The 27,430-nt window shown below is 42.4% G+C and overlaps 1 protein-coding gene and 1 pseudogene across 5 annotated transcripts; both read left to right on the top strand.

The window, feature by feature from the left end:
• Positions 1-750: 750 nt before the first annotated feature.
• LOC148020542 (uncharacterized) lies at positions 751-25,740 on the top strand. 5 transcript variants are annotated; one of them, XM_087698316.1, is made up of 3 exons: positions 751-974; positions 4,400-4,500; positions 24,833-25,740. In XM_087698316.1, exon 3 carries the CDS (start codon positions 24,975-24,977, stop codon positions 25,587-25,589), a length of 615 nt encoding a protein of 204 aa, XP_087554442.1. In that variant the 5' UTR covers positions 751-974; positions 4,400-4,500; positions 24,833-24,974; the 3' UTR covers positions 25,590-25,740. The 5 variants fall into 5 exon arrangements, with proteins under 5 accessions (XP_087554442.1, XP_087554441.1, XP_087554443.1 ...); XM_087698315.1 differs by having other exon boundaries at positions 24,830-25,740; XM_087698317.1 differs by lacking the exon at positions 4,400-4,500 and adding an exon at positions 1,057-1,195 and having other exon boundaries at positions 24,830-25,740.
• LOC148020543 (uncharacterized) lies at positions 11,984-18,349 on the top strand (annotated as a pseudogene).
• Positions 25,741-27,430: the final 1,690 nt, after the last annotated feature.

Here is a 27,430-nt window from a genome sequence, read left to right as displayed (position 1 = left end):
ACCTAGAGTTTGCATGCAAGCCAATCAAGAGATCCCCTTAGTCTTTGGGGATCCAATCCAGGGGCTGGTCAAGAGGGAAGTGCGTGGATGTGCAATTAGGGGTACAACTTCACCTCATGAATTTGCGCGCACTAAGTGGGCAAACGAAGAGAGAGCAAACATGGGGTCACTTGGAAAGATTAGGAGCTTCTTCCCTCTTGCTCCCTACTCCAACACTCCAACATGAAGGCTTCTCTTCACGGAGAGAGAGAGAGAGAGAGAGAGAGAGAGAGAGAGAGAGAGAGAGAGAGAGAGAGAGAGAGAGAGAGAGAGAGAGAGAGAGAGAGAGAGAGAGAGAGAGTGTGTGTGTGTGTGTGTGTGTGTGTGTGTGAGTGAGTGCAGGGCTTGTTGCAGCATTAGTGGAATGATTTTGACCAAGAATGCATGCAGGGAGGGGGAAGGAATGATGCATGCAAGTTGCACAGGATGGAGTGAGTAGTGCCACTCCACTGGCCCTAGAGGAATGCTTTGCCCGTGCCATAGTCATATTTGATGGATCCACGTGGAGGGCAACAAAGGGAGAGAGTATGGTCAACAACAGGGGGTCCAAAGCAGGTGACTATTTTTTTAGAAGATAGTTTTTTGTTTCAATTTCTTTACTTTTGTTCAGTGTCAACCTTTATTCCGACGCTTCGGATGTGCCCAACAACCAATCTGGCCACTCAAAATGGTCTGAATTGGACAAACAAGGAGTCATTTGCAAGGGGCCTTTTTTGGTGGCACTCTATTGGCCCCCTTACCCTACAAGATTAATCACCCGTGACCTTGGTTCGATATTCTGAAAGCCCATGGAGGCCATGGGCTGGAGAGACGTCATGATCGGCAAAATGGGAGGATACAACGGCAGCAAACAGACAAGACAGCAAGACTGAAATCGCAGCTGCCTGCCTGCCATTGCCTTTTCTGCCTTCTCCGATCAAACACATTCTAGGGAGGTATGTAACAGGCCACTGCTGCACTGGAGCTGTATGTGTCTCTTTGAAATTTCTCGGCGTTTATTATTATCAACGTGCACAGAGAGAGCGAATGGTCGATTTTCGGAGGGAAGGTCTTTTGTCCGCTGTTCCGTTGACGGTCGATCCCAAACGCTCGTCAAACATTATTTGTGGCGCCTGCGTTCTCGCTGGGCAAGATCAAGTTTGTTGTCTATCTGAAGGTCCTTTTGAGCCCTACAATCCGAAGAACAAAGGACTTGCGATCATTGAAAAGTGCCAAGCAAGCGAGCACAATGGGAATTTTAATCATAGAACCACATACATTCTTGAACAATAACATAGGAAACACAGGCGTCCCAGCTTGGGGATACTGGTCCCAGAGAGAGAAGGGGGGGGCACATGAGCAGGTTCCATCAGGCGACCTATTCCTTTTCACTGAGGTGGTAACATGTCCCTTCACCTGCGTAATCGGAGGGGAAACAGAACTTCAAATCTCTGCTTGACTGACCAGATCAGTCTGTAGCAGCAGGCAGCTGATAAACAAGCTCCGGTAGCCACACAGGTTACACCACATCATTGAGTTTTGCCCAAGCCGGAGATTTATCTCTTATGTGCCCATGCTTCCACCATAGCTTTGGCATGGTCCAGCAGAATCCGTCAGAAACATGTTGCTTCTGTTTTGTCACAGATCCAATAGGCAGGTCACAATTGGAGGCCTGACAGAAGGCCTCATATGCCCAGGGTGAGAGAGAGAAAGAGCTCACTATCTACTAGTACCCTGTAAAGACCAAAACATAGGATTGTGATGGAGAGATCTTGACACATGTAGGATATTCTCTATTGATGATTTGGGTCTTTGAGTTGAAATTTTATCATGATGCTGCTTTGTAGTCTTAACTTTGCCTAAAGGTGTTAAGTTATCAGTGATGCCATTGCTCCATTCATTTAACAATGTGCATTTTGGATTGCAATGCCCCATGATAATTCCCTCAAACACCTAGCATAAGTGGCTGAAAACCAATTGCATTTTGCATGCCAATGTTGGCAGGTGCAATTGCATCCATAACTTGAAACATTGATCCACTCCCAAAATATCCTAGATGCATAGATGTTTGAGGAATCGTTTATTGTCCATAAGGAACATGTTGCACATTATTCCCTAATGGGCTAACATGTTGTTGAATTGGAGTTCTCCATACGTTTGGCATTACTTGTGCTAGTGTATGCAATACTTTTCACTAAAAAGACATCCCCAATATATCATGTTGAAATTGGCATGTAGATTTGATATATAGGGTAGTGAACATAAACTTACTGCATGCACACTATTCAGTTCAACAAATAAAACAAATGACACAAAGAACTTGAGAGCTAGAGTGCTCTTGCATAGTAGACCTAAGAGATGATACGAGATTGACCCTCAAGATGAGAGCCCCTTACAATATTTCTTTAATATTGAAGATAAGCCTTTACATGAACCACTTGTGATCCACTCGTGTGATCAACATGGCTATCATAGACTAGCACTCTTTTGCTAATGATTCCTCACCTACCTGGCTCTTCAATGGATTGGATTTGCTCCTTGCTATGTCCTTAGTCGCCCTTACCAACTTTGACCAATGAGCTTTGAATCTGTCTCAATAACACACTCAAACAATTGTCTTCAAGCATATAGAGTTGCAATCACTCCAATGTTGATCAACATGACATTGAGAAATGCATCCATGGTGTCTTATTGTTGCCACACTACAATCGATGAGAAATTCACTCGAATCTTTGTCCTAGACTGATCTAATTTGTCGAATGAGGCCTTAGCCCTGATTGTCAAACAATCTTAGAGCTTAACCCTAACTAATGCATCTTCAATTCATTGTTAAATTGACATAATTCAGACCTATAACCTTGCCGTCCACAAACCCTAATCTTTGGCATGCATTTACCCTAAGATTGGATGCTGAATTTAATGCTTTCAATGGCTGATGTCCGAATACATTTTCCCTAATGTCTACACCAAATCTTCAATGATTTGGCGACCCAAAACAAGGGGAAAATTGGGGTTTTTGGTTAGAATGTCTTCAGCAATCAATTCCACACCCAAAATGACTGATTTTTTGCAAACCCTTTTAGTAAGTCAAAGCTTGTACAACCCATGAGAGAGAAAGGAGAAGAAAGAGATTGATTTATGGCTGTCTAGTGCTTCGGTATGGTTGTAAAAGACATGCATCTCTTGTTGCTACTATAGCTTTTCAAACTTGAGCTCTCCAAAAATGGGAGGAAAAAAAAAAGAAAGAGCGCTTCAAATAGACAAGATCAAGTTTCTAAATGAATAAGAGCTGCTCCTTAATCAAGTCATGTTTTTGATTAAGGGTTAATTAATGACTTGATCATTAATCATAAATGAGCTGCTCAGTTGGTAAAATTTTCAATATAACTCGATTCTAAGGTGCAAACTTTCAAGTTAATGAAAGTTTCATATTGCACCTTGTTTCTTTTGCCTTGTCCTTGTACCACATGGCTTGTAGACTTGTCCACCGCATGGCCCGTGCCAAATCCTTCTCTATTGGTGCAATGGTCATTGTGCCAAGAGCTAGGTGACTAGAGTTAGAGTTCATTTTACTTAAATCATTAAGTCCATTTCTTATTTTGGTGACATATCCCCCCTTTGAAACATTGCAAGCGACCCCGATTGCACATAGTTAAGATCCAACATGGCATATAAAATGACTAATATCTGTCTCCTAGTAATCAAGTATATTGTCGTTGCTGCATTATTCTCAACGCATAGTTATCCATGCATGTTTCTAAGTATCTAGGCACATTGTTGTTACTTCATGTATAGGCAATGTACAAGTGTGTAAGATGGTAGTCATTGCATAGCAACCAATTACAAGTGCACGTATCCATGGCTATTGAAGTGGTTCTCACTACACTAGTGAATTGTTAGCTAATTAGTCATCTCATGAGTGAGTCTGGTTGTGGGCCAGGCAGCACAATGTTATATTTATGCATTTTTGAAGTGTCAAATTTATGAGGTTTTAGCCATTATTGATCTAGCCAACCTGATTATTTTATTTTATTCATTTATCACTAGCCAACTTTTTGCTAATTGTGGCCTATTTATTAGCTATTGCTCCCTCCTTTATCATGTTAAGATACTCAATTACTTACAAGTCCTATTGGAGAGAGGGAGCTAGTGCTAATGCCGATATAAGTTGGTGACTCACTGTTGTATCTGGCTCTCTCATGTCTTGGTATATGGATTCCATTTCTGGAGCATTCTTTAGAGTTCTTCTTTGTAGTGTTCTTTACTTTCTCTTTTCTCACAATCTCTTTCTTTTCTATTGTGTTATGTAGTCTATTACAACAATTTTCTATGCTTCCATGGCTGCACCCACTTCTGACATGGTATCAGATGTCCCTGTTAGGTCTTGGAGTGCTGTTTTTGGTTGTTGCAAGGTATGCCCATTTCTGTTGATGATCTTCCTTGACTATCGCCGCCTAGGCGATCCGATTCTGGTGCAAAATGGTGTGTTTCCAGCCCTCAACGGTCTATGTTCAGCTGCTTTCGTTTTGATTTCTGCATTATTTTATTCCTGCCTGCCAGCATTTAATGCTGTTACTGATTGTGTTTTGCCTATCAGCATCCAAATTTTCAGTTTTTCTCCTTCGTTGCAGGTTGGGCGATTGCCTTTCTAGGCTCTGTTGGCCGTGATTGATCAGATTTTCCTTGTTGCAGTAGTCATTTTGTGATCAATCATCAGCTCCACTCTACATTGGGTGTGAACTTGTGAATCCATATAGTCAGTGCTATGTTTGGTTGTATTGTCTCTTTGTTTCTCCTCTCTACATTGTGTGTGAACTTGTGAATTCGTATAGTTGGTGGTGTGTTTGTCTGTATTATCTCTTTGTTTCTCTTCTTCTCCTTATCTTTTCATCCTATTCTCTCCAAATGGCACTCCCTTGCTGTTCCATTGCGGACCCAAACATCATGGATGCTAGTTAGTTTCATTCATATGTCGTTGATGTTGCTTGAGCATGAGGTGTCCTTGAGGTTGTACGGGAGGCTTTAATCTTGGTATGGTGGCCATGATGAGGCCTTTGCGACTTCAGAGAGGGGTGATAAGAAGACAAAGTCGAAGGCTCAATGCTATCATTGTGGTACAAAGGGACATTTGCGCAAGGACCGTAAGGAGTTAGTGTCTTTGAAGAAGAAGAAGCAGGATCTAGACTCTTCTAGTGAGTTATCTTGAAACTAGCCTTCTTTCTTGGATATGGTGATAAATTACATGATTAAGCGCTAATTATATAAAATTCACATAAAGTGAAAATGCAAATGTTACTATTTAATCTTGGACATTGGACGCCCAATTGGCCCCAAAAGTGGTGCTCCTTGGAGTATTTCTTTAACTTGTATGGGCAAATATTGAAGTGCATTGAGATCCAACCTTGTCTACTTCAATCTTCAATACAACTTATTGTCCATAGCAACTAGCAAGCTTTCAAAACAATTTGCCCCTTGGTCTGTTTGGGGATTGACTTTCAATTTGCTCTGTGGAAGGCAAATTTTGCCCCAAACTTAAGGTTGGCTGGTTGGCCACTTGAAATTTTTGAAATCCCCAAATTTTAGCTACCTAATTTTAAGTACTAGGCTCTAAAGTTTGAGCACTCTTTTCAGGTCAATTGACAAACCTTAATTTTTGGTGTAAACTAGGGTTTTGTAGCAAAAATTCTTCAATTGCATCCTCTTGGGACTAAATGTTGTTGAGATCTCGAGGGAGGCCGTGAATTGGCTTAGAGAATATAGAGGAAGCTGGAGAGAGAGAGAGAGATTTAGCCCCACGTGCAGTTGCTTGTCCCTATGGGCCCTAGAATTGCTATTGTCTGCTTGTAGATAGCCTACAAGGGCCGTCACTTGCCTCCAATGGCCTCTTGGTCAGCTAGGGCCCAGGGAGCTCTTTACAACCTCCAATGGCTGGGCCCATCATTGATGCCTGGAAAATTGCAGCAACAACTCTCTTCTCCTCTCCTAGCTTCCCCAGTGCTGGAATAAGGCTCCACCAATCTCTAATAGCCTTTCCCTCACTTGCATGGGCAAGTTTTGCCAAGTAGTATCCTTCTAATTGCATTTTCAGCATTTCTCAGTCCAATTAAATTGATTCTCAAAATACTAATTCTAAAAAATGCTTCTTAGGGTCCTTGGTTTGTCATTGTGAAATAACTTGTGAAATAACTAACTTGCAGATCACGTGCACCTCACATTTGCAGATTTGATTAATACTTAATTAAATGTGAAGAAAATCATCAAAATTTCACTTCCTCGTGACACCTCCTCATCCTTCTTTGACTTTGATGCGGATCCTTTGACCAAGGTGAAGGCCAAGGGGCCATCTTCTTTAGAGAAGGGGATGTTAGAGTGAAGCAATGTGGAAGCAAATGACCGAGACAAAGAGTGAATAGAGAGAGAAGAGAGAGAGAGAGATAGTGAAAGATAGAAAATCTGTAGTGAAGAATGCTGTATAAGGATGCAGAATTATACACGGGTGCAAAGAGAATATCTGGGTATGTCTCCACCTTGAAGATCTTGGTCTCCGTCAACCCCGAGGGCAATCTCCACGGTTTGCAGCTTGAAATTTGTGAGAGACAACTGACAAAGGTTGTTGAATAAAAAGCCTATTTATAGGCTGAAAATAATGACTAGAATATTGGCTGCAATTAATGCAGCCGACCGGGCAGCAGCTGTCCAACTGGACATTCCGACTCTCGATTGCCATGTGGCACACAGTCTGCCCCTATCGCTTGCTGCACAACTGCTCCTGCTCCCCTTGCCAGTCCAGGAAATGTCCACCTCTAACACCCCCTCTCAAATCCTGGACACGGTAGAAGACTAAGGGATTTGGAGTGTTGTCGCAGTAAAGCTTAGGGAAGCCCGTAAACAAGTTAGCAAGATTGTCTTCTGTCTTGTAGTATTCCACATCGATGGTTGCATCCAGAAGCTTCTCCCTGATGAAGTAGTAGTGGATCTCTATGTGCTTCATACGGGCATGGAATACGGGATTCCGTGCACCAAGGCAATGCAACTCTCATTATCACACCGCAAAATAGTAGAACAAGTCTAGGGGCAGCCAAGCTCCTCTAACAATCGTCGAAGCCACAGTCTCACATGTGGTAGAAGATGTGGCCGGATACTCCGCCTTAGTCAAAGATAGAGCTACCGTGGTCTACTTCTTGCTACTCCAAGAGATAGCACCGACACCCAAGGTAAAGCAATAACCTGTGTAGATTGCCTTTGGTTCACATCGCCAGTCCAATCCGAATCACTCCAATGTGCAAGAACAAGATCGGAGGCACCTGTACTTGTTGGATAGGAAATCCTAGGTCGGAGGTCCCTCTCAGAAACCATAGTATCCTTTGAGTAGCTTGCCAATGCACCTGCTGAGATGTACTCATGAACCCAACCAAGAGACCTATAGCAAAACATAGATCAACTCGTGTGTTGAGGAGCCAAATCAAGGATCCAATGAGCTAACAGTAGCGGGTAGTATCCGCCAAAGGAGAATTTGAGTGTGAAGTGGCCTTCCAATTCGAATCCATAGGAGTAGAAATGGACCGACAATCCTCCATCTCAAAAGTCACCAAGAGCTCTTGTATATATATCTGCTGAGAGATGAAAATCCCCCTCGGAGTTTGATAAATCTCGTGGCCCAAAAAGAAATGGAGAAGTCCTAAATCCGTCATCTCAAACTTTTGATGTAAGGTTGCCTTCGTCTCTTTGACCTTCGGGGCATGGTTACCTATAATAATCAAGTCATCAACACACAAAACAAACAACACACGACCACCCTCGGAAGCGTGCACATAAAGCTGTGGATCAGCCCTAGAGCGCCGATATCCCAACTTTGCCTAAAGAAATGAATCAATCTTCTCATTCCAAGCATGCGGAGTCTGCTTCAAGCCATACAAGGCCTTCTTCAATGTGTAAACCTTCCCATATGAGGAACCAAAGCCAGGAGGTTGGTCTACATAGATCTCCTCCTTCAAATCACCGTTCAAGAAGGCCGATTCCACATTCAATTGAAAGACGGGCCATCTCCTATGACCAGCCAAGGTAAGAACATCACGGATAGTTGCCATATGAGCAGTAGGGGCTAAGGATCATGGAAATCAATACTTGGGCATTGAGCAAAACCTTTAGCAACAAGGTGAGCCTTGTGCTTGTCCAAAGAGCCATCACTATGGTACTTGGTCTTGAAGACCCATTTAACACCAATCATCTTCTTATGAGAGGGACGAGGCACAAGGTACCAAGTGCCATTCCGCTCAATAGCCTCCAACTTGGCTTCCATCGCTTTCTGCTAATGATGAGATTGTAAAGCCTCCTTCACAGAGATAGGCTCTCTACCCTACATAACACAAGACATCAAACAGTAGTTAGAGCAAACAAGCTCCATAGAATGTGCTTGGTGTCTCCATGACCTCCATAGTCCATCTTGCAGTTGCCACTCCTCAAGGGCCCCCTCGATCCCTGAATCTTGAAGCGTGTCACGGGCCCAACGAAGAGGCCGGATCTCACCTCAGCGCTCTCCATTTGCTGAAGTTTTTGGAAGATCCACCGACAATGGAGGACCAATTGGTGAATCGAGTGGCAGGGAAGTAGGCTCCTCATTTGAAGAACATTCCTCAAGAGGCACAGGCTCGAGAGAAATAGTCGCTGGGGTGGCCCAGCTATCACCGGGATCTCCAAGTACAAGGTGGTCGTCACCCCCTCTGGGGCTAGAACCTCCACGAACCAAACGTCATGGCTGGTAATGACATCTCGCTTGACAGGATCATACAATCGGTAGCCTTGAGATTGTGAGCTATAGTGCACAAATACTTGTCTTCTAGAAGCTGCTTCAAATTTGTCACGCTGTGTCTTCGGATGTGAACATAATCATCACACCCAAAAGCCCTGAAATAAGAAAACATCGGGCTTTGACCCAAAATATGCCTCATAAGAAGTCATACGAACAAAAACGGAAGTAGGGGAACGATTAAGGATGTGAACTGCAGTAGCCACAGCCTTAGCCCATAGACACTGAGGTGTCTGACGATGCTTCATCATGGTACGGGCCATCTCAATCACACTATGATTCTTCCGCTCCAAGGCGCCATTCTCTTGAGGGGTGTTTGTATTGGCAAACTCTTGGTGAATACTATGATCTGCACAAAACCGAGCAAACTCATTAGAAATAAATTCTCCGCCCTTATCCGATGGTAAGGTCTTTAGCTTCCACCCTAATCGATTCTCCTCAAAGAGCAACCAATTCTTAAAGTTGGAGAAAGCCTCCGACTTCAGCTTCAAGAAATAAGCCCATGTCATCTTGCTGTAATCATCTACAATGAGGATGAAATACAAGCACCCTCGAAGGGATTCTGTCCTCATCATTCCACAAAGATTAGTAGAAACAAGCTCTAAGGGTGTTGAAGACCGTCTTGAAGCCTTGTTGGGAACAACATCATGAGTTTGCTTCCTATGGATGGAGGATACACAAGGCCGCTGGCTCACCACGATATCTGGCAAACCTTGAACAAACTGGTCCTTAGACGCCTTCCGAAGGTAATCATAATTAAGGTGGCCAAACCGAGCATGCCAAAGCTCGGATTGAGTTTGAGAGGTAAGAAGAAGAGAAGTCAAGGCAGAAGAAGATTGCAACTTGTAGACTCCATTCTCCGCATAACCTGAAGAAAGAACCTGTCTCGATCCTCGATTGAGAATCCGAAAAGAATCCACATCAAATTCGATCAAAAGGCTGAGGGCACAAATCTTGTGTACCGAGAAAAGATGATACCCCAAAGCCGGCACATAAAGTACCTCTCAGATGCATGGGTACCACCACACCCATCTGGAATAAGATGCATGTTGCCCCGTCCCTGAATAGGAATAGACGAACTATCTCCAATGAGAATTTGACCATGAGAAGGCCGCAAATGAGTAACACTTGCAAAAGAAGGAGTCATGTGCCGAGAGGCACCACTATTAACAATCCACTCTCGAGTGCATGCGTCATCATCTCAGGGTTGAATCCTCAACCACCTCCAAATGGAGGAAAGCAGCTGATGAGGGAGTAGCCACCGCTCCGGAATCCTTTGAAGATTTCTCCTTCTTCTCCTTGTCGGGGCAATCCTTTTTTTAGTGGCTTGTTTTGCCACAAATGTGACAAGTAGACTCCTTTTCTTTGTCCTTATTAGATTTGTCCTCCTTCTTTTGGTCCTTCCCCTTCTTCTGAGAGGACTGTGACCAACCAAAGCCTCAGATTTCAAAGCATTGGTTCCTTTCAGTTGCTCCTCTTGGTCCAGGACCATAGGAACCAACTCTTCCCACTGAAGAGTCTCAGACCGCCTTGAAGCAATCAAGGCGGAATAAAAACCACTGAAGCGAGGTGGTAACTGTGAAAGGAGAGTTATCGCCATGTCTTTAGAAGTGATCACCTTCCTTGCATTTTGAACCTACATCTGAAGCTGCCTTAGCTTGTTGATATGCTCTCGCATGGGGGATGACTTGTTGACACTCATGGTCCACATTTGCACTTTCAAAGAGACTCACTTCATGACTGTCATCCGATTATACATCTGATCTAACTCCAGCGATATCTCCCTAGCCACTGTCAAATGCTCTATATGAGAGAGAATAGCTATAGTACATGAGAGAAATAAAAATGAGTGAATGCGAGCATTGAGTTTATGTGGGAAGATGATGACTAGTAGTGTGACGAGGCTCATTGTCCACTTGACCAAGGTGGTTGGTCAATGCGCCCCATGTCCTTCCATCCCTCAATCCATAGTGGATGAGATCATGAATAATTACTCTCTCCTCTCCCAAAGTGGCCATGTGTCATCAAACATGGCAAAAATTGAAGAGGAGGTGGTTCCCTTCAACATGGAAGTAGATGCTTTTGAAACGCCTTCTTCTACACCTACTCCTATACCTTCTTCTAGCCCATGTGCCTCAACAGCCTCGGGCTCCACCATCTCCATTGAAAGCAAACGGTTGTGTAGGCAAGCCTCACTACAAGAAGCTACAGAGGGTGTTTCCAATCCTTTGTATTTCCTCAAGGAGAGACAAAGGAATGCGGAGATAGTGATTGCATACACTATTATGGAGTGCAATCTTCCATTCCACTCGCTTTGAGTGGATAGGTGGAAGAGAACGATCGAAGCCATTGCCACGGTTGGTCCATTCGAGGGGTGGTATGGTATCACCGATGACATGCGGACCAAGAAGCTCAATGAGGGGGGAGAGAGAATCAACAAATCTCGAGCCCATGCGTGCCGGATGGGCGAAGTATGGTTGCACCATACTTTCCGATGGATGGAGTGATCGGAAGAAACGAGGCATCATCAACATCCTTGTTTCTTCACCTCTTGGCACATTCTTCTTGCGGGCCGTGGATGGGGGGCAAAGAGGACAAAGAACTATGGGTGCATTCATATACTCACATATTCACCAAGCTATGATTGAGATAATCTTTTTTTTGTTTATGATTCAATGATTCATTACTCATTTTATGTTTCAATATTGATAAATTATAGATCATTTTATCTCTTCATAAAGCTCTACCTCTTCATTCTCCATCATGATTCATAAATCTCCATCTTCATGATCCATGATTCCATCATAACTCAAACCTATCCCCTCTTTCACTTGTGCCATGTAGGAGGTTGGTGTGACCAACGTGCTGCAAGTGGTTATTGACAATGCTTTCAATTGTCGACGGACGGGCTGCTTGCTTGAAGCAGAGTTTTTGTCCATTGTATGGATTCCGTGTGCCACCCATTGCATTGATCTCCTCATGGAAGACACAAGGTCATTGGAATGGGTGAGGAAGTTTGTTGGTGACTCTTGTCTCATATTAGATTTCATCACCAAGAAGGTAAGATTCTTGGTTATCTACCACACCTACAATGATGTGGAGTTAAAGAAGCCTCCAAGATCCGTTTTGCCACCATGTGGTTGCTTTTAGAGCGATTATATGACGTGCAAAACAAAATTCTGCAAGCCATGGTCTCGGAGGAGTTCAAGGCATGGCTACAGTGTTGGAGCTCAGCTGAGAGTGAGTGAAGTTCGAGGAGTGAGCGTGAGAGTGTGAGCTGGAGAGTGAGAGCAGAGTGAAAGTACGATGCGATATGAGTGTACCAACAATGTGTTGGTACACAAAGAATATAATGTATTTATACTTAGGGCACGTAAGGGTGCTTTCACATGTACAATGAACGTGTACTATACACAGAGGTTAAACTGGGCCTTTATCCCAACAACCTCCCACTTAAAGGTCTGAAGTGAACCTCTAACCAACTCCCACTAGTCGGATGCAATGCTTATGCTGATCTTTGCTTAGACTTTTAGTGAGAACATTTGCAGGGTTATCCTGTGTTTTGATCTTGGTCAATGTGATTTGACCATCTTCCAGAATCTATCTAATGAAGTGATATCGCACATCTATATGCTTTGTGCGTGAATGATACATGGCATTCTTAGCCAGGTATACAGCACTCTGGCTATCACATCCCAAAGCTGCAGTACCCATAGACATGCTGAGATCCTCCGCAAGTTTGCTCAACCATATAGCTTCCTTAGAAGCTTCAGTAGTTGATATGTATTCAGCTTCAATGGTACTCAGTGCAACAATGTTCTGCAACCTGGAACACCAAGAACCAGCCCCACTAGCAACTGTAAAGACATATCCGCTGGTGGACCTACGAGTGTCCAAGTCACTTGCCATCTTTGTATCACAATAACCCTGCAAACTAAGTGCACTTGCCCATAGCAAATACACTTTCTTTGTGTACCCTTGAGGTATCTAAGAATACACTTGACAGTCTGCCAATGTGTTTTGCCAGGATTTGACATAAACTTGCTAACAACTCCCAGTGTATGAGCAATGTCTGGATGAGTAGCAACTGTAGCATACATAAGAGATCCACAAGCTGATGCATAAGGGATTCCCTTCATAGCATTTGCTTCCACGTCATCTTTTGGGCTATTGGCTTTGCTAAGCTTAAGGTGAGGAGGTAAGGGTACCCCAAAAGGCTCAGCTTCAGCCATGTTGAATCTGTCCAGTACCTTTTCAATGTACTTTTCTTGGGATAAAAACAACAATTTTTGCATTCTATCTCTACAAATTCTCGTGCCCAAAATATGCTCTACATTCCCCAAATCTTTCATGGAGTAGACTGATTTCAGCTGATTTTTAAGAGCATCCAAGCTAGTCTTTCTTTTCTCAGCTAGCAACATATCATCCACATATAAAACAAGTATGATGGGGCTGCCATCTGTATCCTTTTTCATGTACAAGCAATGATCTGCATGGTTGCATGTAAACTCTTGAGATAGCATAAAAGTGTCAAACTTTTTGTACCACTGCCGTGGTGCTTGCTTCAGTCCATATAGGTTGCGTTTTAGCTTACACACCATCTGCTCTTTTTCAGGAACTACAAAGCCCTCGGGCTGTTTCATGTAGATTTCCTCATCAATGTCACCATGCAAGAAAGCTGTTTTTACATCCATTTGATATAGCTCTAAGTCCAATACAACAGTGAGAGTATAAAGCACACGTAGAGTGATCATCTTTACAATAGGTGAGAAGACCTCTTGGAAGTCAATCCCTTCCTTCTGTGCATACCCTTTGGTAACCAGTCTTGCCTTGCACTTGGGTTTCCCATCAACTGTCTTTACTTTGTATATCCATTTGTTTGGAAGTGGCTTCCTTCCCTTGGGCAATGACACAAGATCGCAAGTATCATTTGCATATAGAGATTTAATCTCTTCCTGCATAGCTAGCTCCCACTTACTGCTGAACTTACATGACTTGGTCTCTTCGTATGTAAGAGGCTCACCCTCATCTGTAACCATCACAAAATGCAAGGAGGGGTCAAACCTATTTTTACGCATGTAGACATGTGCACCCAATGATCAACATTTGCAGGAATTGGGTTTACATCTGGAGGTATATATTATTTTCAGCATTTATTGGCTGTTGTAAGCCATGTTCAGCATGCTGTTCATGCTATACAACACCTTCATTTTCATTACCAGCACTTGCATTTTCATAATTGGCAAGTCTATCTTGTTGTCCATGACCTCCTCGTGCTCTTATTTGTTGTCCATCATCATCTAGCTAAAAAATAACTGGCTGATCATCGGTTTCAGCCTGTGGTCTAGCACCACGAGGCTCGTTTTCTGAAGTAATAGGTGGTTGTAAACTCTAACATTTCACCTTTTTCATATCTTCATTAGAGGCTAAAGTACCTTTCAGCAATTTTGCCTCATTAAACACAACATTACGGCTGCAAATAATTTTCTTGGACTGAGGTAACCACACTCTGTAGCCAAATTCACCCTCATCACCATAGCCCATGAAAATGCCTTTGGTGGATTTTGGGTCAAGTTTGTTTCTTAGTTTATCCCTAACTTTGCAGCCACTTGGAGTTATGGCACAAGAAATTAGGCCATATGAGCCAAAAAGGACTTGATGTCCTTACCTCTTTGAAGAGGGTTGATGGAAAAATAAACTTGATTTTTGTAATGAGTGTCAGTTTCGAAAGCAAATAAAAAGTTCCTTTTACTTTGGTGTCTCTCGTAAGTCCAATGTCTTGGACTTAGTGCATTCTGATGTATGTAGTATGCCCGTGAAATCGTTGGGTGGTGTTGCATATTTTGTCTCCTTTATTGATGACTGTTCCAAGAAGATTTGGGTATACTTGTTGAAAAGAAAAGTGAAGTGTTTGTTGTTTTTAAAACTTTTCATGCATTTGTGACCACTTTGACAGGTAGAAAGCTGAAATGCTTGAGAGCTGATAATGGGGGTGAGTTCACATCAACTGAATTCAAGTCCTTTTGTGACTTGCATGGTATTAAGAGGGAGGTTACAGCCCCTTACAGCCCTTCTTTAAATGGGGTGGCTGAAAGATATAATAGGACCTTATGCGAAAGAGTGCGGTGCATGCTATCCACTGCTAATCTCCCTCATGAATTTTGGAGAGAGGCACTCAAAACCACGGTTAACATTTGCAACCACTCTCCAAACAGGTCCTTAAATAATGGCATCCCTAAGGAGGTTTGGTCTGGCAAATCAGTCTCACATGACCATTTACGCATATTTGGTTGTGATGCTTTTGTTCTTGGTTCCTTTTGCAATCAGCATGGAACCCTTTTTCACTTTCCACAAACCACCACCAAACAGTGTGGTGTAGCCATGCAAGTCAAGCTGACCAACAAATAGTAAACTCTTTTTAATGCCAGATACATATTTGACATCTTTCAACACAAGCTCTTGATCATTGTCTAAAGCATAGTTGCCTCCGTACGTGGTACGAAACGGTCTGTACGGTACGATCCATACGGTACCGTACGATACGATTTTGTACAATAAAACTAGCCTATTTCAGCCACATGGCCTGTGTGTGCTCTTTCCGCATAAATTCCTGTGCCCCCGCGTCCCACGTTTCCTGCGCTTTTCCTACAAGTTGCAGTGTGCACTTTGCACTTTTGGGGGGGGGGGGGGGTTTTGGGAAGCCTTGGATATCTCACCCCACACCCCTTTTCCAAATTCCAGCCATCATCCATGCAAAACTTAATGCTTCTCTTTGGATTCCTTCCCGGCTCCAGCTTGCAGCCCTCTCTTTAGAGTCTAGACTTTGGATTCCTTCTCTCTTTAAACTTTGACTGTTTGAACTTTGAACTTTGACCCTTCTCTCATCTACAAATAGTGCTTCTCTTCTCCATGCTTCCACACCAATTCAGCAAGTACTTACAAGTTACCATTGTCATCTTCCTCTTTCCTGTACCCTATTGAAGCATTTGCCATTCTCAAAGAGTCAAATCTCATATCCCGTACCCTATCAAAGCGTTTGCCATTCTCATCTCCCATTCCCTCTCTCTCACTCTTGAGTCTTGCTCTTTCAACTTTACCCCACAACTTTACCCCAACCCTCGGGCCTCTCGAGTCTCCTTCCCTTTGAACTTTCAAGACTCAAGTTTCAACTTTCAAGAGTCGAGAGTCGAGACTCAAGCATCTCTCTCTCTCTCTCTCTCTCTCTCTCTCTCTCTCTCTTGGGCCTCTTTATTCGTCATCGGCACCATGACTCGTGAGAAGCACGAGGCCTTCAATTTGCATGCGATCCATGTGGAGAGGGACACAAAGAAGTCCAACTCCCACCATTGGACATGCAAGTATTGCGGGAAGTGCTATACAAGTGGTGCAACTCGGCTTCTTCAACATCTTTCCAAGACGGGGGGACAAGACGGGGGGGCAAGTTGCTCCATGCAAGGAGATCCCTCCAAACATTGCGGAGGAGATTCTCGCCAAGATGAGAGGGGGATCCACAAGAGGAGGAGGAAGTGGAGGAGGAAGTGGCTTATTAGCACCAACTCCAATGCCTACTAACGAGGAAGCATCCAATGTGGGCGTATCTTCAAATGATGCGAGAGAGGCCTCTACCATTGGTGGTGGGGGCTCCACATCCGCATCTGGCTCCGGTAAAAGACAAAGAGTGGAGGCTCATGCGGTGCCGAAGAGACAATCGTCTCTGTCTCAAGCACTCGGTCATGTGTGTGGATTGGTTGCCTTTCTTTAGAGAAAGGCAATGACTTGTGGACATTGAAATTGCACTCACGGTGATTGAGTGCAATCTTGCATTCAATGTTCTAAAGCAAGAGCAATGAAAGAAGATAGTAAAAGCCATTGCCAATGTGGGTCCATGTGAAGGATGGACCGGTGTCACATACAATGACATGAGGACGAGAAAGATTGATGAAGAGGAGAGAATTAATAGAGCCCTTGATCCTATTCGGGCCGCATGGATAAAATATGGTTGCTCCATTCTCACCGACGGATGGAGTGATCGTAAGAAATGGGGCATCATCAACATACTCGTCTCATGTCCACTCGGCACTTACTTTTTGCGGGCCGTAGATACCGGCAAAAGGGGGAGAAATACGATGGCCGCATTTATCTACCGCCACATTCAACAAGCTATCATTGAGGTATACATTGCAATTTGCATTTTAAATTTGTTTCACTTTCTTTCATAATGATGAATCATAATATCACGATTCATAATTGAAATTTGATTTATACATAACTTGTAATTTGTAAATTGTGGTTGTAGGTGGGCCCCTCAAATGTAGTGCAAGTTGTTATTGACAATGTATCGAATTGTCGGCGCATGGGCCGTTTGCTTGAGGCCGAGTTCTCTACCATTGTGTGGATTCCATGTGCAAGTCATTGTTTGGACTTACTCATGGAGAACATCGAGAAGTTCAAGTGGGTGAAGAGGGTGGTCCGCAAAGCTACATAAATTGTCACATTCTTCACGGTAAAGGTAAAGGTGCTTGCAATGTATTGTGAGCATAGCACACTTGAGTTGAAGAAGCCTTCTTCAACTCACTTTGCTTACATGTGGTTATTGCTGGAGTGCTTTTATGAGGTGCGGTCCGCCTTGCGCCAGACAATGGGTGTCCACTCTATGGAATGAGTGGGATGAGCATGAGACAGAGGAGGCCAAAGCCATGCAACGCTTGTGCCTTAATGAGCAATTTTGGCAAAAAGTCCTTGCTGTTGTCATTGTCATGACTCCCTTTTATAGGGTGTTACATATGAGTGATTGCGAGGGGTCCACCATGGGCCTTCTTGTTCACTTCTTTAGAGCGGTATTGGCGGAGGCACGTGCTTGTACAGTGATCACAGAGACACAACGTGCACATGTTGTAGAGATAGTGGAGAGGAGATGGACGTGGATGCATAAGTCCATTCATGGTTTTGCCGCATTGGTACATCTGGCCTACAAGTCACCGGCGGTCATGGATGATAGAGAGTTCCGTTCAGACCAGCTTGCTTATTTGACTCGTGTGGTCCCTGTTGATGACCACAATGTAGTGCTAGAGGAGCTAGGATGCTATGCAAATCAGAGAGGGCATATGGCTTTTGCTTCTCCCACTTGTTGGAGGAGAGAGTCACTTGTGAAGCCTTTATTTTAGTGGCAAAACTTTGGATACACACTGGAGACCCTTGAGCCCTTAGCCATGAGGGTCCTTGCCCAGGATTGTTCTTCGGGTACATGTGAGAGAAACTGAAGTGCCTATTCTCTCATTCACACAAAGATTCGCAATCGGCTTAGTACACGACAATTAGAGCGGCTAGTCTATTGCCGCACTAACTTATGCATGATGAGGGCTATGATGAGCATGGGTAGTTCGAAGCAGGTAAAGTTTAAACACTTAACCATAACATTTAAAATTTGTTGTTTTAACTTTTAAACTTTGAACTTTAAAGTTTAAACTTTATACTTTACAATTTAGACTTTAGCATTTAGTATTTACAATGAATCATGATCAATCTTACGTGCATCATTGCATTGATGATTGTGTAGGTGAATGTTGATACATTCAAGTTGATGGGCGACACTCTTCCAAGTGTACATAAGGAGGTGGATGAGGAGAAGGAGATGATTTTTGCAGAGCTCTATAGAGAGCTTATAGTAGCAGATACTCATGACACTCGCAGTTAGAATGCTCGTGGGCGAGGAGTTCGAGTAGGTGGTAGCAGGGGCATGGTCATTCGACGCCCTTTATCATCGAGAAGAGGTGGTTTGAGTGGCTTGCAGACATATGTAAGGTAGGGCTCCAGTAGCTTACATCCTGTGCCTCATGATGACATCCCTCCCTTGCCTACACAGCCGCCACCTAGGGAGCCATCATTTGATGATAATGGTAACCTCATCAGTGAGGATGAGTATGAGTCTGTCTCATCATCGGATGTCGAGGAGTCATCTTCAGACTCTCTTGATGAGCACTCAGATGGTTCTGATGATGATGATGATGATGATAGTGATGCCTCATCATAGATTCATCATTGATATGACATGTCACATAGGTCTCTTTTTTTTTGTATCAGATATACTAGATTGTAGTTGTATCGCATGTTTTGCGTAGCCCATGCGACCGCGATGGTCACCCTCATGTATTCATCTTATTCTATAATGAAATGGCTATTTCCACTTTAAGCATGTATTTTATGATCTATCATTTAATGATTTATGGTTTTTGTTATTTAAAAAATCATCTTAAATTTTTTTCGTACTAATATCGTACCGTACCTTATAAAATCATAAGGTACCAATTAGTACCGTATTTTATCGTATTGTACCGTATCGTACATTTCATACTTGACAACTATGGTCTAAAGACAAGTGTACAGTGCCAATCCTATCAATGCTGCAAGCATGGTTATTTCCAAGATGCATCTTTCCATAATTGCCTGCATTGAACATAGCAAAGCACTCCAAGCAAGGAGTTATATGGAAAGAGGCACTAGAGTCTACAATCCAAGTTTGAGTGACACCATCATCAATTGACAAAAGTGCATTAATCACATCAGCCTTGGTAATTTGCATATCCTGCATGTGACATACAAGGGCATCATAATCAACTACACATAATACATCAACCTCTATATCTGACAGCTCCTCTATGACCACACTAGAGGCCACATTGGCCTTTTCTTTGCCTTTGGTTGCCTCAGATGCATTTGTCTTATCTTCCTTCTTTTTATCTCGTGCATTTTTCTTTCTCTCTTGTTCCTTCTCGTAATACCTACAATCGGGTTTCTTGTGGCCCTTCCGACCACAGTGATAGCAAGTAATGTCACTCTTTTCCTTTTCCTTTGCTCTTGCTCCTGTTTCTCTGTCCTGCATTTGCATTTTCCTTTTCAGCCCTGCCTCTTACATTATAAGCTGAGTTGCTGCCTTCTCCACTAGACATACGTCTAATTTTTTCATTCAAGATAGAACCCCTCACCCCATCATACGAGAGATTGGGGTTATTGTTGAGTGAATCCACCAAGGTCTCCCAAGAGTCGGGTAGTGTCATGATAAAAAAGATCGCCCTCAACTTATCATCAAAGTCCAAATTTGTATCTTTGAGCTGATTTAGAATCCCTGTAAATGCACTCAAGTGCTTAGTTGTAGGCTTCGACTCATCCAGTCGCATATTTACCAACTTGCTCATTAAATGCACTTGATTAACAGGTGTGGTGATCTCATAGGTAGTTTTCAACTTCTCCCATATTGCATAACGTCCATCAAACTGTTTATTTCTATCAAACTCTTGATGTCTGAATTGGAAGAAATTGCAGGCATTTTATCACGAACACAAGAGTAAATGCACTAAATTGCAAAAGCATAAGCTAAATCAGCAAAATACACTGTTGTTCTTTCTCAACTAGGAATAAATCTCTGCTGTTTGCACATGAACCAATCTCCACACGGGCAAAAACACAGAAATTTACCAAATTCAGTGCAAATACCCAAAATTTCAAGTTCAAAATTGCATAAATGTCAGCAATCCTGACCGACTTGAACGGAATTTTGCCAATACATGAAAGGCCCCAAGTTTTTGGGATCAAATGTCAAGAGATTTTGCTCAAAGGAGCAAAATTCTGACTAATTTGGCAAAATTCCCAAATTAATTGAGGTCACCATATGCAATGTCTGCAATTTCTGACTTGAAAATCATTGATAGGCATAAACAATGTCAAATTTGGAGGAAGCCCCAAAATTTCAGGCCAGATTTGCACAAATATGTGACCTGTGCCTCCAGCGTGTGAACTCCTGCCAAGCGTAATCATAATTGAAAAGATTTAAAGGAAAAATTTTGATTTTAAAGAAAAACTTGACGTGGGGGGTTCGTTGACCCGTCAGGCGGGTCGCATGGCTTGTCTGCCGACGACGCGGCTCTCATTGCCTGTTGCCACGTGTGACTGCTGCCTAGTCCCCCTTGCGTGTGCCTGTTGCCTCGTCACGCGCAGCCCGTCAGCTGTGCACTACGTCAGTGCCCTGTTGGTGCATTGTAGCCTGCCTAGTTCTGATCCTGTCGCCTAGCGCCGATCAACTGCCTGTTGACGTCTGTGGATTGGGAAGCGCTGGGATTGCTTGCACAAAACCTTAAGCTCTGATACTAGTTGTTGGAGCTCAGTTGAGAGTGAATTAAGTTTGAGGAAGAGTGAGTGTGAGAGTGACGGCTGGAGAGAGTGAGAGCAAAGTGAAAGTACGATACGATATGAGTGTACCAACAATGTGTTGGTACACAAAGAATAAAATGTATTTATGCTTAGGACATGTAAGGGTGCATTGACATGTACAATGAACGTGTACTATACATGGAGGTTAAACCGGGCATTTATCCCAACATATAGGAGAAGTCACTCTCAAGCGTGGAGAAGGGGAAAGCCATTCAGAGGCTTTGCTCGAGAGAGTCATTTTGGAATGATATATGAGTGCTAGTCATTGCTGTTACCCCCTTATATAGGATTCTACACATGATTGACATGGAGGGCGCCACCTTGGGGCTTCTTGTGCCTGAGATCAAGTTAAGCAAGGCTGCCTTGAAGAGTGCCAACAAGGAGCGAAATGAAGAGCAGGAGGATATCTTCAAGGATCTCTACATGGACCTAGAAGAGATTAATGGTTGAGTCTCATGCACACATAGGGGCCATTGAGTTGTTGGTTGAGTTGTGAGCATTAGGACCGGCCTTACACCAGCCATCGAGAGCTATGTGAGGTGAGGCTTTGGGAGTTTCTCTACTGCATGTGCAATTGCTGTAGAGGATGCTCCAATTAGGAAGTCCGAGTATGATGATGGGAATGTGGTTCGTGATGACGACTTTGGTGAGCCATTTGAGGTCTCTTCTAGTAAGGGTCGCTCTCCACCTTCTGATGTGTTTGAGCCTGAGGATGAGTACTTATGAGTCTAGATATTTTGTGCTTGGTCCATTTGTAATTATACATTTTGAGTCCTTTTATGAGCATTTTCCATTGATGTATCTTTTTAGAGCACTCGATACATGACTCTAGTTTCAACTCTTTAGACTTACATGGCCTTGCAATTGTTTTCTAAACTCTAGTATGTAATTCATGAAACTTTTTGATGATCGATCTATCTTTAAGTTGCACATTTTATATGTACTTATATATATACATATATATAATTTTACATGTATTTTTTAATGAACATACGAAACAATGTATTTTATTCTTGAAGTTTTTGTGTACATTTTGTACTGCACCAATTCATGTACAAATCGTAGTGTATTAAACGTACAAAACCACCTTGGATGGTACCCTTTACTTTCAACACTATATCCAATAAATATGCAATGAATAGCCTTATCATCTAGTTTATACCTTTTCTGAGAAGGCACATGAGCATATGCTAATGATCGGAAAATCCTTATATGAGAGAGAGAAGACTTGGAGCTAGTCCATGCTTCATAAGGAGTGATGGTGCGTAAAGCTCTCCTGAGACATTTGTTCAAAACATAAGGCATATAGAATAATAGCATTTAACCAAAAAGAATTAGGCAAATTCTTACTCTTCTACATGCATATTGCCATCTCCATGAGTGACCTAATTTTTTGTTCCGCTACTCCATTTTGTTTTGGGGAGTAAGGGACGATGCATTGATGATGAATACCTCGAGATGCAAGATACACTGAAAATTGTTTGGAAAGATATTCACCCCCCTTGTCGGTGCGAAGGGTTCGAATGCAAAAGCCTACCATGGCAATAAAAGTCTCGAAGCAAGAGAAGACTTGAGACTTAGATTTCAGCCCATATACCCAAGTGAATTAAGATTTGTCATCATTAAATGTGACAAAATCTAGGAATCCACCGATGGATTTGGTCCACATAGAATCACAAACATCATTGTGAAGGAGATGCAAAATGGATGACAAATGAACATGAGAATCCTTAGGAAAGGAGAACCGATGCATCTTACCAAGTAAACAACCTTTACAAATATCATTCGATGGCATGTGATTTTTTGGAAGATCTTTGACCATATCCTTTGATTGGAGCTTCATCAATGCTCGATGGTTAATGTGGCTAAGCCTTTGATGCCATAAATGTATATCATGAAAAGATTCCTTTGTTAATAAGGCACTGCAATAGGATTTTCAGCAAGTTGCTAATCATAAGTATTAAGATGATAGAGACCTTTAGTGAGGGTGTCTGTCAAGACAATGGAAGAAGAAACTTAATCATCATTTACTGCACATCGGGGCTCATAAAAAGTGATGTGAAACCTTGAAGTTGCAATGGCTGAAATGGAAATAAGATTCTTCTTGATATCGGGCACATAGAGAACATCATGCAATGTCAAAGGAGTGTCCAAGATGGAAACAACCTGCACATGTTCAATGCCTTTAACTGCATAAGAGGCATTGTTAGCAAACATTTATAGCCATAATGTTCTTTTCGCCCCATTACTTTAATTTTGTCTGCTGGCAAGAATTTGACCACCTCATCAAAGATATAGTGATTTTGTTCTACTTGCCGGCTTCCAATGTGTAGGATTGAATTACACGAGCCTCATGGAAGATGAATAACTTGATAACCTTCAAGTTCTCCAACCACTTGAGCCTCTTCAAGTTGTTTTGAAGATAAGCGAGTTGATTGGCATCTATGTAGCAATATCCCACGCTCCAAGTCCAACACCTTTCCACATACAACGGTGAAGCGTTATAGAGTCATCATGAAAAACTTGAGCTTGGTTATTTGGAGTCTCCTTCACTCTCATTTGAGTAGCTAAGTTTGGAGACAACCATTCTTCTCTTCTTAGTTGCAAGAATGCAAGTTTCAGCTTTGGAACATGAGCTGATAGAATGTATGTGGTGAGGATAGCTGCCAATCTTTTCTTCTTGATATGGGGAATACATTGGGCAGATTTGTAACTCCATTTACAGCAAGGTATGCTGCTGGATTTGATGTAAATATCATAGAGATAGGTTGTTACAGCACGACGAGCTGAGATTCTCTCTCCTCGTCTCAGATCTCAAGCCTTGTGCACTTTATGGATAACTTCGTCACAAAGTGATGTCCTTATAGTTTCATCATGAGAAATCCCTTTATTTGTTAGAGGAACAATATGTGATTGCACGGGGACTATGGAGGATGATTGTCAAGGCAAATGCTCCACAAAATTGGGTTTAAATGTTGACTGTTAGTTATAGGGTTTGGCTGGCTGAAGTGCTCATTAACATCTTTGAACACTTTCCAATTGGTTAGAGGCAAACATTGAAGTGACAAGGTGATTAGTTCTGGTGTGAGAAATTGCTGAAATACAGCCACGTGTAACTAATTTCAAGCATACATTAGTAATCTAAAGAAACAAAGGGGCACCAAGCTTCGGTGCCAACAAGTGCCATGTGTGGTGGAGTAGCACTCCAGCTCTAGTTGTGTGTGGATTTGTCTGCTGAATTTACTGTTATTCTGGATTAGGTATTTGCTAAAATGTAGTTTACTGGCCTTTGGGTTTCTAAAAGCTGGTTTCAAACAGCAAGTTTGAATGACCATGTATAAGCATTTCTTCTTGCCCTAGATTAACTCAAGAATCTATGGGGTCTCAACGTTATACTATTCTCACTTCCCTTTGCATCTGATTAACATTGCATCCGTTTTATGTGGATGTTTTTATAATTCTCATGGAGAAATACTGTTTTTAACTCTGTGCACCTTTTAGCATTTTAGCTATGATCATTCTAGCTGTGTGCTCGCTTATACTAACTTGTAACAGACCTGCAAAACCGACTGGAATTTGTAATTCTGATGATTGAAACATCAGTGAGCATGGATAAAATGGTTGAATTATCTTACTGTGCTTCTGTTTGCTGCCTCTGCTTAACCACGGAAAGTTGAGTGCACCCTCATGATTCATGGAACAACAGCCTTTGTGTGGATAAGTAACATCTGTCTTTCCTTATGCACTTTTAGGTTTCCTTTCGTACTTGCTTCATAACTTAAGTATTTGTTGTCTTGGCAGTAGGGAGCAAAGGAGCTAACTCTTCAGAGGGCTAGTGTACCTTTATAGAAGCGGAGTACCAAAATTGGAGATTCATCTCCTATGCTGGACAATGCAGGCAACAGTAAACCTTGAGGCCCCCTTGCATTAGAGATTTCCTTTCAAAATGATGCAGATTCCGGAGTGCCCAGTCTGCTGGGATTTGTTTAATGATAGTGCTCATATGCCCCGTATCCTTCGCTGTGGCCACACTGTTTGTGAATCTTGTCTCGAGTACCTTCCTGTTGACTCCAGACTTGGCCAAAGGTGTCTAAACTGTCCTGAATGCCGGAGCCCATGCTTGTGGAGGGGTGTGAGGGAACTGCCCAAAAACTTCATCCTACTGCGTGCAATGAGTAAAGCTTCACAAGCAAATGCAAATCACATGGAGGACACATGTTTTTCAAATCTGATGTTCGATTTGCCAGTCTTGGTTTCTTCACTTCACTTCATATCAACAGAAACAAGGTGGCTACAGAGATTGGTCAAAAGAAAGTTTTGGGAGGCGATAAGGCTGTTTTCTCTTGCAGTGTTGCTCTTGCTGCTGGTTCCATTGTCACTTGCACACATGCTACTTGCCTGGTGGGTTGCTGCTTTAGGGTTTCTACTGTTAATCTGGTTCACAGCTGGAGGTTGTGGCTTGGGCATCTTTATATTTTGTTTGTGGGGCTCATATAATATTGTATATGTCTTTTTACGTCTCAACAGATCTTTCCATAGAAAACTGATAGATGTGCAATGAAATTCTTTTGTAGAGCTTCTCAACAGGTGGCTGCTAGCTAGATAGATGTTTCGTTAGGTATGATTATTCTGGTTCTGCAGGAAATGGTCCTTACATGCCAAAACATTTTTTCAAGATTCATTTGCATTACATAATAAGTTTTTGATCTCAAGACATCTTGTTGCCTGAAAATTACTTTAGTCATATAGGTAAGTTCTGAACTCGTTGTAGATGTAGGCAGTTAAGGAGCAGTTATATAGTTAAGTTGAACTCCGCAAAATGTATGTGCATATTGTTGGACATTTGTATGAAAAGCTCTGCTTCTTTTTTATCTTTTATAACTGAAGTTACATTGCACTTGAATAAGAGAAATCCGGCTTGCAAGGTCATGCTTATAGTTGCTATTACTACTTGGCAAAACTAAAACAATGCATATTACATAACATGTTTTTGAATGAAAGGAATGCATAAGTAATGCTGTGAATGTAGTCAGGAGGATCTTCTCTTGGTGCACTAATTATGCCACTGCATATTGATCCTAGTTGAAGCTTCAAAGTTCAAGATAGCATAAGCTGTGCAGTAGAGTAGTACGAGGGTCTTTGTTTTCCTTGCCAGCTAGTGTTTGCACCTGTATTCTATTTCGTGGAGCTAGCCCTTCCATGGAATGTGCATAGGCTGTGGTCGGTATTAGGAAGCATGAGATATGTGTTAGGTAGATGAAGAGGTGACGGCCAGATCTTGCACTCCAAGAAATTGAGTTAGGTGCTGGTAAGGCAAAAGATCCTTTGTAGCACGGTATTCATCCTTTGCAGAGAGAATTGTCGAAGAGGAAAGGGAGGATCTTTAGCCCTCCTTAATTTGGGCAGAACCTAAAGGCTCAGTGTTGGCCATTTGGATTATGGTGGCCATAGAGGAACTAGACTTTTTGTCTCCAACCATTTCTTTACCATGTGCAGAATGTATCTCTCTCATTGACAAACCTGTATTGCCTTTCTTGTAGCACCTTTCGTGAGACAAATTTAACCCTTAAGGCCAATGTTTTTGTTATAACTTAACATGATGCATTTAGCATTGTTAGTGGCCTCCAATGAGCCAATTTGGACCTATCAAGAGATTAACTCATGAGCTTGGTGAATCCTCAATTTCCTCCACACACGAAACCATGGGACCAACAATACTTTGCTAGCTAGATCCATTTCACAAGTATTCCAAATGGCTTGGAAAAATTGCATTGGAAGTCCATCAATCCTTGGGGACCAACTTCTTTTTATCCTAAAGAGAGCATACTCCAATTCTTCCTTGGAGAAAGGCCTATCAAGTTGTCATGCGAGCTTTGCATCAATAAGTTGATGATAACCATCCATGAAGGCATGTACCTTTCTTCAATAGTTATGAGATCTTTCTTACACCTTGGTATTGTTGATAGATAACCTTCAAAAGACCCTTGTGATATCCATGTAATTGTTTCACACAACCCATCATTGCCATCAAACTTGGTTACAATCTACATTTGTCTCTAGAGAAAGATCTTGTCTAATTAACATGGATTTTAATTGAGTATGTTGAAATTTCATCGTTGTTAATATCAAGTTCATGGGCTTTGGGCCGATTAAATTCAAATGATGGGCACCCTCTTCACCAATGCTAGAGCCTTGGTTTTTTATTAGTGAGACAAGGAGGTCCTCTAACAACCTTGTTTGCAAATAGTAGTTAACCATAGCTAAGAAGGATAGACTTCAAAATTCAATCAGGACTTGCCAAGTGTGTTCCTCTACCAAATAACAAGGCATTTGGTTTACAATTTCTTGTTGATACCTCAATATAATTGAAGTAGATAGGGTTTTTGGGCACTTTTGGCTTCT

This window comes from Lygodium microphyllum, chromosome 18 (genome assembly GCF_053477565.2).
Source record: "Lygodium microphyllum isolate KBCC chromosome 18, Lygodium_microphyllum_v1.1.10, whole genome shotgun sequence".
NCBI classification, from domain to species: domain Eukaryota; kingdom Viridiplantae; phylum Streptophyta; class Polypodiopsida; order Schizaeales; family Lygodiaceae; genus Lygodium; species Lygodium microphyllum.
The sequence above is the reverse complement of the archived record's forward strand: the minus strand, read 5'-3'. Positions and strand labels throughout refer to the sequence as shown.